The following is a 16,074-nucleotide window of genomic DNA, read 5'->3' as shown; positions in this document are numbered from 1 at the left end:
GAGCCCAGCTGTCTCCTGTCCATCTCCCAACAGGACGCAAGGCCCAGAATAGCAAGGTCATGAGCACGGGTAGGGCCTCCTGGAGGTGGGGGCAGAGGCTGAGGGGCATATAGACTCCAGACTGCCTGCGAGGGGGAAAGAGGCAGAGCTGGACAGAGGGGAGAAGGCAGAGGGCCAACAAGATAGGTGGGGCTCTTCAGAACCCCGCCCCCCCTTGTTAGAGCCTCCCCCCAGAGATGGGAAGCCCAGGGGTGCCTCCCGTCAGGGGAGGGCAGAGCCCCAGTTCAGTTCAGAGAACAGAGCCTGGGTCTAATGGGGGAGGGGGACGGGGGGTGGGGATGGGGAGACATTGCCAACTCCAGTGCCCACAGTCCTTGCTAGGCGCAGCCAAGCGGGGCTGGTGGGGATGGAGCCGATGCGGAAAGTGGGTACCATGTGAGACTCCAGCCTCTGATTTTGAAAAGAAACCAGTAATCTGAACTTTTGAGTGACGTTTCAATAGAAACATTAGCCAGGCCAACCAAATCATGTCGGCCACTCCAACCTAGATGAAGGGTCCCCCCCCCTTTTTTTTTTTTGCCTTTTCTAGGGCCGCTCCTGCACATATGGAGGTTCCCAGGCTAGGGGTCCAATCAGAGTCATAGCCACCAGCCTACACCACAGCCATAGCAACACGGGATCAGAGCATCGTCTGCAACCTACACCACAGCTCATGCCAGATCCTTAACCCACTGAGCAAGACCAGGGATTGAACCCACAACCTCATGGTTCCTAGCCAGATTCATTAACCACTGAGCCACGACGGAAACTCCAAAGCTTCCCATTTTACAGGTAAGGATATCGAGACCTGGAGGCACTACACACCTTGCCCCGGGCACAAAGCAAATGAGAAACAAAGGCAGGAGGCGAAGCCAGCGGCGCTGCTCCTTATCATCTAGTCACCAGCTTAGGCTCTGAAAAGGGGGACAGACAGCCTGCCCCGGGCCCTTCTGCAGCCAGGCTACCACTGCCACCTTAAAACTCTCCCAGCAGGTGGAGTTCCCATAGTGGCTCAGCAGAAACGAATCTGACTAGCATCCATGGGGACGCAGGTTCCATCCCTGGTCTCGCTCAGTGGGTTAAGGATCTGCCGTTGCCGTGAGCTGTGGTGTACATCGCCGACGCGGCTCCGATCTGGCATTGCTGTGGCTGTGGTGCAGGTTGGCAGCTGTGGCTCCCATTTGACCCCTGGCCTGGGAGTCTCCTTATGCCACGGATGTGGCCCTAAAAAGACAAAAAAAACCCCACCTCTCCCAACACAACCACCACACTCAGCACACCGCCCCCCGCCCCCCACCGCCCACCTCTCTCCGCCTGCTTTTACTGTGGGATAGGGACCCTTGATTGAAGAATTCCGAGCAGGAAGGGGCCTTGTGGGTCATCAATCCTGCTGTTCACTGTCATGTCCCATTAAAGAACTTGGTTGGAGACCCAAGAAGCACTGTTTGACTCTGCTGGTGCCACTCAAGAAACTGAACGGTCGGCGTTCCCACTGTGGTGCAGCGGAAACGAATCTGACTAGGAACCATGATGTTTCGGGTTCAATCCCTGGCGGCCATGAGCTGTGGTGTAGGTCGCAGACATGGCTCGGATCTGGTGTTGCTGTGGCTGTGGCGTAGGCTGGCGGCTGCAGCTCCAATTCGACCCCTAGCTTGGCAACATCCATATGCCCTGGGTGTGGCCCTAAAAAGCAAAAAAAAAACAAAAACAAAAAACCAAAACAAACAAACAAAAACTGGACAGTTACAAGCCTGGGGAGGGGGGGCAACAGGGACTCAACCTAACCAAGGCCGCCAGCCTCTCAGCACTGGAGCTCACAACACCAAGTGGGCTGCCTTCCTGACCCGCCTGTCCCAGCCTCCACGACAAACACTGGCCACGGCCATCGTGATGGAACTGAGATAAACCCTTTTATTTATTTATGCTTCTCCATTTTGTTTAAAACAACAACAACAACCACCTTAATATAACTGACAGCCCTTCCCCCTCACCCTTCCTTGGGCTGAGGGGTGGTTATGGGGAAATGGCCCCCAGGGGTGGGGCTGACCATAAGAGCCCCTTGGGGAGGTAATGGAGCCTGAATCCCCTGCCCAGGGGACCGGGGCACCTGTAGTGTATGAACCGGGGAGTTATCAGGGCTCTTGAACCTTTTTGTACCAACATATTTGCCCTTGGCCGTCAAGGGTCAGGAAGCATGTGGGGAGGGGATGCCTACGGCTCCTCTATGGCCCTGCACAGCTCCAGTCTCAGGAACTGAGGGCTGGGGAGCAAGAAGAGTGCAGAAAGGGTGGGGGAGGGTGTCTCACACGAAGGAGTACTGGTTATTTATGGCTCTGGGATGGCCCCCTTCTTCTCCATCGCCCCCTAGTGGTAACTGCTGGAGCTGCACCATCAGGGTCCCCCCCGGGGCCCCACCAGATTCAGCGCCTCCCTGGGCCTCCGCGCCTGATGCTATGGCCTCTTCCAATTCAACCACGGGGACCAGCTCAACCACGGGGACCAGCTCTTCCTGGACCCCTCCACTGCCCGCTTTCTCTTTCTCTTGCCTCTCTTTGGCTGCGGTGGCTGCTGCTGCCGCCACTTCTGGCGCCCCCGACGCCTCTTCTGCCCCAGGATGTGAGGGATCTGTCCACGAAGGGGGTTCAGGGGGCTGGGGTGGGTCATGGGAGGTGCTCGGTTCTGGATAGAAAGAGTAAGAAGACAGACTGATTGTGGAGGGAGGCAAGCTCTTGTAGCAGCCTCCCCTTCACTCGTCCCCCCAGGAGCCGTGTGCTGTCTCCCCCGGATCCCGTCTCCTGAGCAACCCCCCATCCATGGAAGATGGATCATGGGCGGCGGTGAGAGGAGGACCACACTTACACACAGTCACTCGCTCCGAAGGGCATGAGGGTGGAGGAGGCATCGGGGTAGCATCGATCTCCCTCGCACACCCCTGCATGGCTCCCAGCCTGCTCCCGGCCTGGGGGGGGGAGGGGCAACGTGGGGACAGATGGGACGTCGGGGTGGGGAAAAGGGAGAGATCAGACAGGGACATCAGACACCAGGGGAGGAGGGAGGGGGACCAGACCGAGCATCCCCAGGAAGGGCAGGCCCAAGGCGAGGTTGTGTGAAGGGCAGAGACAAGGCCGGGGAGGATGGATCCAGGAGACAGACGCATGATGGAACAGAGGGGTCCATGGAATGGGAATGCACCAGCCCAGCTCTCCACTTCCTCCCGGCTCCAGCACAGAGCGCTCTGCCTTCCTGTGTCCCCCATGGACTCCTTTCCTGCGAAACCCCAACACCCTGGGCCCTTGTCTACCCCAGTCTCCCTGGCCAAGCCTCTCCTCCTCCTCCAGCCCCCCCTGGCCCGCCTTTCTGGCACACACACCTCCTCACTTCTTGGGTGCACGGGCACCTCCTCCCCTGCAGACCTGCTCTGCTCACCCTGCTGTCGCTGGGAGGACACGACATAGCTGACAAGGACAACGTCACTGGAGCCTCCAGACTCCAGAGGGATGGGGTGCATCCGGAAATGCTCGAGCATATCGAAAATGGACTGGAACCACAGGTGCTGGACCCGACACTGACCTTCCTCGTTCAGCGACAGACGCAGGTGCTGAGGGCAGGAGGAGCGGGCTGAAGTAGGAGCCCAGGCCCCACCAGTCACACGACGGTGGCATCCCCCCACGCGACCCGCGGGCTCGCTGCCCACAACGGAGCCTTCTCGGTCACTCACCTTGGCCTTGCCCTGGAAGTTGAAAGTGAGGACATATTCGCCCCGCCTCGTCTCGCTCTGACGTACCAGGAAAACACCGTGGGAGCCGGTGCCTCCAGCCAACACTAGCTGTGCGGCCTTGAGTCGAGAGAGCATCCCGTGGAACCAAGGATACCCTGAGAGGGGCTGGTCCCCCTCGCCTCCCTCTGGCTCCCCCTGGAACAGGAATGACCCTTCAGGAAGGAGAGAGGGAAGGGATGTCAGGGAAGCCTCCCCCGTCCTGGGAGAAGAAGAGCCTTGCCTTCCCGTCATAGGTCGCACCCCCTCCGTTCTCCCCAAGCCCCCCAGCTCAGATCCCTCGACAAGAGTGTCGGGGAGTGGGCGAACAGGCCTGGAGGCAGACACACACTCACACCTCTGGTACCTGTGGCTGTTTCCGGAGTGTCCAGGGGTGGGTAGGGGGCCAAGAGGGGATGAACCGTCCCTGCTGGGGGTCCCTCTTCAATGGGGATCGGGGGGGCAACTCTGGGGGAAGCAGTTCCATTGAATCAAAATGGGAGGCGGCGATGGAGGTGGAACTGGGGGAGATGGATGCCGAGGGGCGGTCTGAGAGGCCCCCGTACGCCCCTGGAAAGGAACGAGGAGGGCAAAGGTGAGAACTCAAGGCCACTCTTGGGGAGGGCTGGTTTGCCTGGGCCCACTTCCCTCCCAGCCAGGCTACCCTGTGTGCACTGGCAGTCAGCTGGCTGAAATGCTGGATCTTTCTTCAGGCAGTGAGCCCTGATTTTTTTTTTTTTTTTTTTTTTTTTTTTTTTTGGTGTTTTTGCCTTTTCTAGGGCCGCTCTGGTGCATATGGAGGTTCCCAGTCTAGGGGTCGAATTGGAGCTGTAGCTGCTGGCCTACACCACAGCCACAGCAATGCCAGATCCCAGCTATGTCTGCGACCTACACCACAGTGCACCACAATGCCGGATCCTTAACCCACTGAGCAAAGCCAGGGATCGAACCTGCAACCTCATGGTTCCCAGTCAGATTCGTTAACCACTGTGCCACAACGGGAACTCTGCCCTGATGGTTTTTTATCAATAGCTCCTAACTTGTGCTTCACACACTGCAGAAGGACTGCAGTTATTCTGACAAGGTCCTAGAATCCAAATGTGCCTGTATCTTTTCTGAATCAACAGCTGAAGTTACAGCCATTGTTGAAGTGGGGCAGGGGGAGGGTAAAAATCCCTCAAATATTCTCACGTTAAAAAGGGATCCTTTCGGAGCTCCTGTTGTGGTACTTTGGAGACGAATCTGATTAGTAACCACGAGGATGTGGTTGATCCCTGGCCTTGCTCAGTGGGTTGGGGATCTGGTGTCGCCATGAACTGTGGTGTAGGTTGCAGACGCGGCTTGGATTCTACGTTGCTGTGGCTGTGGCGCAGGCTGGCAGCTGCAGCTCCGATCAGACCCCTCGCCTGGGAACCTCCATATGCCGCCGGTGCGGCCCTAAAAAAAAAAAAGCAAGCAAAACAAAACAAAAAGGCCTCCTTTCTTGGCCTACAGAACAAAGCCCCAACCCTCAGAGGCATCAAAGATCCTTCTTCCGAGAATCCCCTCCACCTAACGAAACTGATCTTCATGTTAACCTGTATTCTCCTGTGTCCTCTGTTGCAGCCCACTTACCCCACCTAACCTTTCCAGATCTCCTGGGCTCCCCCCATCTCCAGTCTCTGCTCTCGCCATCAGCTCCCTCCAAGCCATGCTCTTCTCACCTCCCCTGTGCAGACTCCTGGTCTAGCCCACTTCCCCGAATTCTCTTCCTCCCTGAGCTCCCAGGCTTCTTGCTTGTGCAGCTCTGAGCACACTAAGCACAGGCTCTGCTTTTTTGTTTTTGTTTTCTAGGGCTGCACTCTTGGCACATGGAGGTTCCCAGGCTAGGGGTCCAAGGGGAGCTGTAGCTGCCAGCCAAAGCCACAGCCACAGCCACAGCCACACCAGATCTCAGCTGCGTCTGCGACCTACACCCCAGCTCACAGCAACGCCGATCCTTAAGCCACTGAGCAAGACCAGGGATCAAGCCTGCATCCTTATGGATGCTAGTCAGATTTGTTTCTGCTGAACCATGATGGGAACTCCCAGGCTCTGCTTTTTAGAGGGAGTGATGTCTTGTCAACTCAGCTAGATGGTGAGCCCATGGGGCCACCCTGGGTTCCCCATCCCGCCCCAGGGCCTAGCACAGGGCCAGGGATACGCTAGAGAATTCCTGAATGTCTGCTGAGCAGTCGGCTTGAGCCTATTGGTAGGTGATGCATAGGTAGTGCTCAGATGACAGGTAAATACGGAGTGTAGAATGCCAACTGTGGCTCAGGCATCAAGCTGGCATGGCCTCTGTCTTTTGTCAGTGACTCTCAGATGACCTCAGAAAAGCCATTTCTCCTCTTGGTCTTAGCTGCCTGAGAAGTGAGGAGATGGCCCTGATGACCTGTAAGGTCCATTCTGGCGCTAAGATTCTTTAATTCGTTTGTTTACCCATGGAACACAGCCTGTGTGCTGGGCACAGTGAAACTGAAGCTCAGAACAGAGGATCGGAAGGAAAGGGTGCAGTAGAGGTGAGAAAAGTGAGCTGGGGCCAGGGAGACATGTCTTTCTGTGTTTAGGAATGTGGGTGGCATATTTAAAAGTAGAATCCAGGGGAGTTCCCATCATGGCACAGTGGTTAACAAATCTGACTAGGAACCATGAGGTTGTGGGTTCGATCCCTGGCCTTCCTCAGTGGGTTGAGGATCTGGCGTTGCCATGAGCTGTGGTGTAGGTTGCAGACTCGGCTCGGCTCCCGAGCTGCTGTGGCTCTGGCGTAGGCCGGTGGCTACAGCTCCGATTAGACCCCTAGCCTGGGAATTTCCATATGCCATGGGAGCGGCCCTATAAAAAGGTAAAAGACAAAAAATAAAAAAAAAATTAAAAATTAAAAATAAATAAAAATAAAAGTGCAATCCAAAGAAAATCTAGTACCATCAACAGGTGCACAGAGATGCAGGGGGAAAGCAAAGATGGGTATGGAGCATCCTGGAAGCCTGGACAAGAGAACCATCATCTCTAGCCAGAATGGTGGCTGGCCCAAGGCTGATGGAAAAAGTGACAAGGCTGGGCACAGAAGGCTGGATAGGAGTTGGCTTGGGGCTCGTGTAGGGCAGCGATGGTTCTAAACGCTAAGCTGTGGCCTGGCATGTTTAGGGACAAAAGTCAACCATTCGGTAGCTGAGGAGCAGGACTGGGGTGCACAGGAGAGCCCGAGAGGGCCCGGGCCTGAAGGCCTGGGGTCTTGGCGCGGTGGGTCCCGAGGTTCGCAGCGCTCTCTGGCTCCACCCTTACCCTGCGACAGGCGGTCGCTGCTCTCGCTGGGCCCCAGCAGCAGCCCCTGGCTGGGCAGATTCTCTGAGTGGTGATTCAGGCAGGGCAGCTCCAGGCTGTCTGTGTTCTCCCTTGTCAGAAATGAGGTCCCGGGGGCCAGGGGGAGGGTCATGGGGCGGGGACTGGTTGCAGGGCAGGGCCTGCGGAGACAGGGAGAAGGGCGCTGGGAGGAGAGTCACCAGGCGGGGAGGGACGTCCCCACCCCCACTGCCTGGGCCCCTCGACTGACAGAAGTTGGGCTCCTCACCCTGGGCTCAGGCATTCTTGGATGTCAGACACCCAGGCCTTCACGTGCAGGGCGTCAGCTGTCTCCAGGATATACTCCGAGGGGCCTTCCACCTACGGGGATGAGAGGAGGCCCACAGGCCACTTCCAGGTCTCGAGGCCTTAATTCACCCCTAACAGCAACCAGAACACCTCCCCCAACCCTGCTGCGCGCCCCTTGAAAACCTGCCGCCCCGGGGACACACCCTCAAGGCATCTGGCACACGTGGCCCCCCTTCCACCAGCATCCCTTGCTCCAGCAAGGTGCTAAGAGCTCTCTCCCCAGCACAAGTGCTCCGAGCGGGCAGGGGAGCCGGGGCCCCTACCTTAACCACAAACGTGTTCTCCCGGTCAGGCATCTCCAGGGCAGTGGTGGTCCGCACGTCGGTGATGGTGGAGCAGGGAATGCTGAGGCGAGGCCGAGACGCCTAGGTCGGGGAGAGGGAACGAGATCCCGGTTTCCGGTGTGCAGAGACCCACTTCCCTGCTCTCAGAGAGCCGTCATTCTTCCCACCCGCTAAGGGAGTCAGACAAACAATGCTACTTTCTGGGTCCTGCCCAGAGTCAGGAGCTGGGTTTTGTTTTGTTTTTTTTGCTGTGCTTTGCTTTCTAGAGCCGCACCCGCGGCATGGGAGGTTCCCAGGCTGGGGGTCGAATTGGAGCTGCAGCTGCTGGCCTACACCACAGCCACAGCCGTGCGGGATCCGAGCTACACCTGTGACCTACACCACAGCTCACGGCAAAGGCCGGATCCTCCAGCGGCTGAGCGAGGCCAGAAATCAAACCCGCATCCCCATGGATACTAGTTGGGTCCGTGCCGTCACACGCTGGGCCACAACGGGAACTCCTGACTTGGGCTGGCTTCCAAAGCCCAGGTGAGCCCGGTTCGTGTGAGGGTTGAGTCACTGCCCCCGGCTGCTCAGCCCCAGGCTCCCAGTCGCCCACCCTCCTCCGGGCCTCACCTTGGGTGGGACAAAGAACTCCAGACGGCTTCCTCCTCCTCCTTCTCCTTCACTTCGAAGCAGTAAGCGACACTTCTGCCACTGAGGCTGCCCTCCTCCCCCTGAGGTCGGCCCCGCGGCCCCTCCTCCCCGGCCCACTCCGGCTGGCTCAGGGGCTGCCTCTTCGGCCCCCATGAAACTCAGCAGCTCTTCCCTCTGCACCAGGCCGCCTCCGTCCTTCACCGCCCCCCCGCCCCGACTGAGTCTCAGCCTCTCGAAGCGGTGAGTCCATCTGTCCCCGGGGGACGGGCCGTCACTAACCAGTCCCCGACCAATGGTCCCAGCCCCGCCGGAGGAGTTGGAGTTGCTGTTGCCACCTAACACGGGGGGGCCCGAGGAGGTCTCGAGGGGCCCCGCCGGGGACGGGGGGTCAACCGTGCCCCGCCACTGCAGGATGCCGCGCACCGAGCCGCGGACGGAGCGACCCACGGAGCGGAGGGAGAAGCGTTTCTTGAGCTTCGGCTTCGAGGAGGTCGTAGAAGAGGAAGAGACCGAGGAAGGGAGGGGGCCGGCCAGGTCCTCAGATGAGCGAGAAGGGCCCAGCACAGCCAGGGGCCCGCCCGCCCTGCAGCCCTCAAGGGACAGGTCCTGTGGCGGGAGCTCCACACCAGGACTCAGAGGAGCCAGGATGGGTGGCGACAGGGAGCCGGAGGCCCGGGCCACCTCGGCTTCAAAGTGCTGCAGGAAGAGCTCGGCAAAACGGCGGGAGAAGGCGGCCTCGGCCCCGGGCCCCGCGTACTGAGGGTGGGAGGCCAGGTAGAGGCGGAAACGGCGGGCGAAATCCAGGGCGGCGGCGCGGGCGTGGGACTCGCAGAACTCCCGCCAACTGGGAGGAGGGGGCGGGGGCAGAGGGGGAGGGGAGGGGGAGGCCCCGTCCTCCGGGGAAGGGGCACCATTCATGATGGCCCCCAGCAGGTGGAGAGGGGGAGCCTGTGGGGAGGGGCGGCAAAGAGGGAAGCGGCCAGAAGACACGGGGTGAGCGGCAGCAGCTGCAGAAGGAAGAGGCACATACATTGAGTCACTGCCCAGGTGGGACAGGGGCCAGAGCCCCACCCCGAGCCGGACTCCCTCCTCGGATCTCCGCTCCTGCTCCTCCGAGGGCAACACTTCCATCCCTTCCCTGGACCCTCGCCTCGCCCCCGCCCCCCCCAAGCCCCGGCCAATCCGCCGGCTCCCCAATGTCTAGCCTGCACCCATCCTGCTGCCTCCTGGATCCACTCCCTCCACTACCCAGGTGTGATAGACAGCGGGGCCGCGCCTTCCTCTAAAAGGGAATCTTTCCTACGTCAATTCTCTCTCTCTCTCTCTCTCCTTTGCTTTTTAGGGCCGCACCTGCGGCATAGGGAGGTTCCCAGGCTAGGGGTCCAGTCGGAGGTGTAGCGGCCGGCTTCTGCCACAGCTACAGCCACGCCACATCCGAGCCGTGTCTGCGACCCACACCACAGGTCAGGGCAACGCCGGATCCTTAACCCACTGAGCGAGGCCAGGGATCGAACCTGCGTCCTCATGGATGCTAGTCAGATTCATTAACCACTGAGCCACAATGGGAACTCCCATCTCCCTTCTCTAAATGAAATGACCCTTCAATGCTTATCCCATTGCCTCCCCTGCGCCCCTCTTACCTTTCCCTGGGATGGGTTTTAACAACCTCTATAACAGATGAGGAAACCGAAGCTCAGAACAAGTTTCAGAACTCCAAGACTAGTTTTCCCCAGCGCGCAGTCCTGGTCCCCCGGGGCCTGACTGTCCCAGTCTCAGTCACCACCCCTCACTGTCCCAGAACTCAGAGACCCTGCCTTTCGCTGCCCAAGGTCCATCTCTGAGGAGGGAGCTTGCTCATGAAGGAGGATGGATGGATGGATGGTGAAAACGACCGTCTGGAAAGCCGACCCCAGGAGCCCGCACCCAGGCACTGCCTGAAGGAGGCCTGCAGTGGCCACATCCCACTTCTTTGGTGCCCTTTCAGTCTGGGGTCCAGAGGCAGCAGCACCAGGCGAGGACAGGCTGTGGGTTGGGTCTGGGCAAGTCTTGGCTGGCCACAAGCAAATACAACATATCAGGGAGCTGGGGCCTTGGGATTTCTCGCCTTCCTCTTCTCTCGCAGGGGAGCATGCCCTAAAGACTGGTTAGCCTGGGGTTAAGGCCAGAGTTTCTGGAGTTAGACTTAGGATGAAATTCCATCTCGGCCGCCTAAGAGCTGTGTGATCTTCAACAGATTACATGTCCTCTCTGAGCTTTTGCTGTTACAGCTATAAAACAGAGCTAATGATCCCTAACCCCCAGAACTACTGGGAGAATTAAATGAAATAACAAGTCCCTGCTTGACACAAAGTAAGCACACAATAGATGACTGCCGTTATCACTATCTTTATGGGTTCCAATTTTCTACAAGAGAAATCAGTGCAAGGAAGAGCCTTCCCAAGATCTTACAACTCCTACCAAGTGGCAGAGCTGGGCATGGAATTTACAACCCCTGGCTCTTCTGTTTGTGTCCCTTCCTCTACTGGAAGCTCTGACTGGCAACGGGATGAAGGCAGTTCAGGCAAATCTCCCCAAACCTCAGACGCCTGCTCAGACCCACGGTCAGCGTTCCCTCCCCTTCTCCTTGGCCTATAGACCCTACACACTCAGATGGCTCCAACCGTAGGGACAGTTCCAAAACAACGAGAAGAAGCCAGGAGATGCAAGAGTCATGGAGCACAGGGGAACTGAGCCAAGAGGTGCAGAGACCGATCTCCAGGCAGAGGCCACCTCAGCTCACAACTGCCCACCCAACCCTCTGCACCACAGGCAGACCCAGCCCCCTTCAGGCCCGCTGACCCTGTGGCTCCTGAGCTGGTGACTCAGTTTCTCTTCTGCCAAGCGGGACTCAGACACATTTTCCCAGTGCACCTGCTTCTTGGCTCAGTGGTGCTATTTCCCGAAGGCCGGGTGGTGGAGGGTGCAGGCTCCGCTCCAGGCTCGGACCCTCCGGAGCCGGTGATCAATCCACTCCGACCCGACCCCCTTCACCCTGGACACCCTCTACCCGCCCATTCCCCGGGGCCGCAGCCCTGTCTGCCGCACTCTGCGGGGCCGGGCGCCCCTCCTGCCTCGAGCCCCCCGCGCCCGCCTCCACCCAGGGCTCCCCGCAGGCGCCGGGCCCGAGTCGCGGAGAGGGAAGAGGGACTTGAAGAGGGGGGTTCCGGTTCCGGTCCCACCTGCATCTCGGTCCCTGCGGTTAGCTCCGGCGGCGGCGGCGGCGGCGGCGGCGGCGGCTCCCGCTCCCTGCCCCCCGCCCCCCTCCGCGACGGGCTCCCAGTCCGGTTCTGCGCAGGCGCCGGGACCCCTTTTTTCCCCGTCACCGAAGGAAGAGACCATAGAGAAGAGCGGGGAGAGGGAAGGGCACCTTCGCGCTCACTTCCGCCATCCTCCCACTCTCGGCCACCCTTCCAGGGCTCCGAGGGTGTGACTCTCGGCGGGCTCAGTGACTTCTCCAGCTGTGCCTAAAAGGGATCGCAGAAGCAACCCGAGGAAGGGGTTGATTCCCACAAGAGCGCCCTCTGAAGGACAAGTCGGGACAAAGGGGAACAGTCAACCGTAGACAAGGCACCTTAGGGGAATAGAGTCCCGAGGCCCTGACGGAGGCTAGAGGAGCCGCCGGTACCGGAAACCAGCGAGTTGACGCTGTTTGAAGCGCCCATTGCAGCCTAGAGCGCCTGGTCTGGCTGCAGAGGGATTCGCGGACACCGCCCCTAAGGAGCTGGGGGAGGAAAGATGCAGGTGACCTTGGTGAGGCCCCGTGGAGAGGCAGAGTCTGAACTTACGACCTTGCCTCTCTGAGGAAAAGTCCTGGAGGTTCTAGGAGGTTCCGTCTCTGAGCTGGGGGATGAAGATGGGCGCAGGAATAATGAGGTCCGTTTGGGGTGTGCCGGTGGGACATCAGGAGGCAGGTGGACCTATAGGCTGGAGCTCAGGAGAGACATTAAGGCCAAATATAGAAACGGAGACTCATTAAGGTGTAGTAAAGGGCTGTTGAAATCATGAGCACGATGAAATCCTAGTCAAGTCACAGTGACCTAGCTTCAGCTGGCCTAAGCAATAAAGGAGTCTCTTGGCTCTAGCCATTGGGTCAAGCTTCTTCAACAGCTGAATGAAAGCGCCAAAAGAAGAGTTTCCGCTGTGGCTCGGTGGTAACGAACCACCAACTAGTATCCATGAGGACGTGGGTTCGATCCTTGCCCCTGCTCCGTAGGTTTAGGATCCAGCATTGCTACGAACTGCGGTGTAGATCGCAGGCGGCTGGGACCTGGTAGTGGCGTAGGCAGGTAACTGTAGCTCTGATTCAACCCCTAGCTTGGGAACTTACATATGCCTGGACAACATACATCTTCAGAGGTGGCTCGGATTTGATCCCTGGCCGGGGAACTTACATATGCCAGAGAATGCAGCCAAAGAAGGAAAAAATAAGTAAATAAAAATGCTGGAGTTCCTATTGTGGCTAGGAATCCGAGTAGTATCCATGAGGATTCGAGTTCCATGCCTGGCCTCCATCAGTGGGTTAAGTATCCACCGTTGCCGAGAGCTGTGGTGTAGATTGCAGATGCCACTCGGATCCGGAGTTGCTGAGGCTGTGGTGTGGGCTGGCAGCTGCAGCTCTGATTTGACCCCTAACCCGGGAACTTTCTTATGCCTCGGGTGCAGCCCTAAAAAGGACAAATGACAACAAAAAAGAAAAAAAGAAAGGATAATTGAAGGAGGGAAGTTTGGGGAAGGTGAGATGGCTGGGATCCAGCACCCTGGTTAAGGCACAGTATTAATAAGAAAGGGAGAAACACGTCTTCCTGCTTAGGAAAGGGCTGGGGGAGTGGGGTGGGGAGGGACCTGTGATAAGCAGGATGCTTTCAGCTGCAAGTAATAGGCCATTTAAGGTAGTTTAAAAGAGGAGGCGTTTATTGACTTGCAGAATTTAAAAGGCAGAGATACAATGACATTAGGCATGGCTGGAGGAGAGGCTTACAGTGTCCACCTGAACTTGCTCTCAGTTTCTCAGCTCTGCTTTGCTCTGGACTTTCTTCTCAGGCAGATCGGCTCCTCATAGGCAGCAAGACAGCCACCTGGCTGGTTCCCAGCTGGTTAGGGTTAGAGTTCCAAGCTTACGTCCTACCAGCCTCCTAATCCTAGCAGAAAAAGAGCATAGCTTTCCCAGTAATTTCAGCAGGTATGACAGGGCTGTGTCTCATCAGCTGAGCTTGGGTCACCTAAAGCCTGTTTTTTTTTTTTGTTTGTTTGGTTTTTTTGGCTTTTTAGGGCCACACGTGCGGCATGTGGAGATTCCCAGGCTAGGGGTCTAATCAGAGCTACAGCTGCTGGCCTATGCCACAGCCACAGCAATGCCAGCTCCCAGCCGCATCTGTGACCCACACCACAGCTCATGGCAACGCCGGATCCTTAACCCACTGAGCAAGGCCAGGGATCAAACCTGCAACCTCATGGTTCCTAGTCGGGTTCGTTAACAGCTGAGCCACGACAGGAACTCCGCCTATCTCTTGTATAATAAAGAATTTGTCTGGTCTTTGTCCCAGGTTCCTGGCCCAGAGCTTTTCACATACTTGAAATTTCCCGAGTGACTGAAGTGTCTGTTAGCCACGAGCCCCTCTGAGCACACCTGAGTTTTTGCTGATGCGGTGACTAATGGCAAGTCCTTCAGATGGGAGCTGATCAGCAGAGAAGCCAATTTTGTGATTACAGAGTTGGGATTTTGAGCCCGTTTGCCCTCCAGGGAGGAAGGGGGCTTTAATTGAGCTCAATCACATTGCAGTGATTTGATCAATCCCACTTAAGTGATGAAACTGCAATAAAAACTTTGGACTCTGAAGCCCCTCAGTGGCGCTTCCTGGTTGGTGAAGACACTGATATGTCAGGTGATGTGTCCTGATTCATTGTGGACTTCACCCTGTTATCTCTTCATTTGGCTGTTCCTGAGCTGTATCCTTTATTATAAAATGTAATCATATTCATCATCATAAGTATACAAGCTTTCCCAGAGTTCCGTCTGTTGTTCTAGCCAATTATCAAACCTGAGGGTGGTTATGGGAAACTCCCAGATGTAGGCAGTTGGCCTGAGGTACAGATGGCTGAGGGACCTCACTCGCAGCTGGCAGAGGAGTGAGTCCTTAACTTGTGGGGTCTCTGCTAACTCCGGGCCAGAACTCAACTTCAGTAAACCACTGGAGGTTGAGACAGAATACCCACCCTGAGTTCCCGTCGTGGCTCAGCGGTTAACGAACCCAACTATCATCCGTGAGGACGTGGGTTTGATCCCTGGCCTCGCTCAGTGGGTTAAGGATCTGGCATTGCCGTGAGCTGTGGTGTAGGTCGCAAATGCGGCTCAGGTCCCAAGCTGCTGTGGCTGTGGCTGGCAGCTATAGCTCCAATGGGACCCCTAGCCTGGGAACTTCCATGTGCCGTGGGTGTGGCCCTAAAAGACAAAACTAACCCTGAATGGACAATGATGACTGTGATGGATAGATTAGGCTGATTGCTAAACACTGGATTGCGGACCCATCCTCTGAGGTTGGGATGCGCTGAGCATGGCAGGTTTCCTTCAAAGGAAAACCCAGGTCTCTGACGGAAGGGTTGCACGTGGGATTCTCTTTCTAGAGATCATCTGGAGCCTCCACCGCCCCAAGATTTGGAGATTCCCTAATTTTGTCCTCTTTTCTGGGAGGTCAAATTCATCCCTTGGTGCTCTGGCCACACCTCCTGCCCCTCTCAATCACGCTTCGCTCCATCATCGCTCAGTCAGAACACCGGCAGCTAAAGTACTCCACCTTCACCAAGGTGCTGCCTGACTCGACACACACCTCCTTCCCCGAGTCTGCCAATCTTCCTCCCTCTGGTTTCAGGCTTCAAAGTGTAGCCTGTTGTAGGAAGCCATGTGTGGCCAATGCACGTAGGCTGCCTCTCAACTGCCTTTTACTTCGTACCTTTTTTGGGTTTTTTTTTTTTTTGCTTTTTTAGGGCTGCATTCACGGCACATGGAGGTTCCCAGGCTAGGGGTTGAATCGGAGCTACAGCTGCTGGCCTGCACCACAGCCACAGCAAGAAAAAAGAAATCAAGGAGGACCACTGAGAAGAGGGTGATGGGGAGTTCCCGTCGTGGCTCAGTGGTTAATGAATCTGACTAGGAACCATGAGTTGCGGGTTCGATCCCTGGCCTTGCTCAGTGGGTTAAGGATCTGGTGTTGCTGTGAGCTGTGGTGTAGGTTGCAGACGCGGCTCGGACCCCGAGTTGCTGTGGTTCTGGCGTAGGCTGGTGGCTACAGCTCCGATTCGACCCCTAGCCTGGGAACCTCCATATGCTGTGGGAGTGGCCCTAGAAAAGGCAAAAAAAAAAAAAAAAAAAAAAGAGGGTGATAGAAGAGGTGACGTCTGAGGTGGGACCAGAAAGATGAGAAGGAACAAGCCTGGGGAAAGCTCCAGGGAAGCGCATTCCAGGGAGAAGGAAGAACACCTGCAAAGACCCTGAGGTACAACAGTGAGGCTGGGAGAGAAGGGAGGAGAAGCATCCTCGATGAGGGCCAAGGAGGTAGGCAGGGGCCAGGTCTTTGCGGACCACAGGGAGGCGTTTGGATTCTTTTTTTGTCTTTTTTGGGGGGGCGGGGGAGTGCCCTGGTGGTCTATGGACATTCC

The 16,074-nt window shown here is 57.2% G+C and overlaps 1 protein-coding gene and 1 long non-coding RNA gene across 2 annotated transcripts; one reads left to right on the top strand and one right to left on the bottom strand.

Annotated features, from left to right (window-relative positions):
* Nucleotides 1,931–11,782, bottom strand: SH2B1 (SH2B adaptor protein 1). Its single transcript, XM_003124516.4, is given in 11 exon segments — nucleotides 1,931–2,718; nucleotides 2,899–2,998; nucleotides 3,466–3,637; nucleotides 3,758–3,969; nucleotides 4,161–4,247; nucleotides 4,250–4,363; nucleotides 7,097–7,275; nucleotides 7,383–7,474; nucleotides 7,726–7,827; nucleotides 8,362–9,389; nucleotides 11,601–11,782. Coding segments are annotated over 11 exon segments (2,265 nt in total). The 5' UTR covers nucleotides 11,761–11,782; the 3' UTR covers nucleotides 1,931–2,699.
* On the top strand, nucleotides 11,835–14,287 carry LOC100516669. The gene is made up of 2 exons (XR_115809.4): nucleotides 11,835–12,171; nucleotides 13,965–14,287. It is a non-coding gene; the product is annotated as an uncharacterized LOC100516669 (long non-coding RNA).

This window comes from Sus scrofa, chromosome 3 (assembly GCF_000003025.6).
Source record: "Sus scrofa isolate TJ Tabasco breed Duroc chromosome 3, Sscrofa11.1, whole genome shotgun sequence".
NCBI classification, from domain to species: Eukaryota; Metazoa; Chordata; class Mammalia; order Artiodactyla; family Suidae; genus Sus; species Sus scrofa.
Note: the sequence above shows the minus strand (reverse complement) of the source record. Positions and strands in the feature narration are given on the sequence as shown.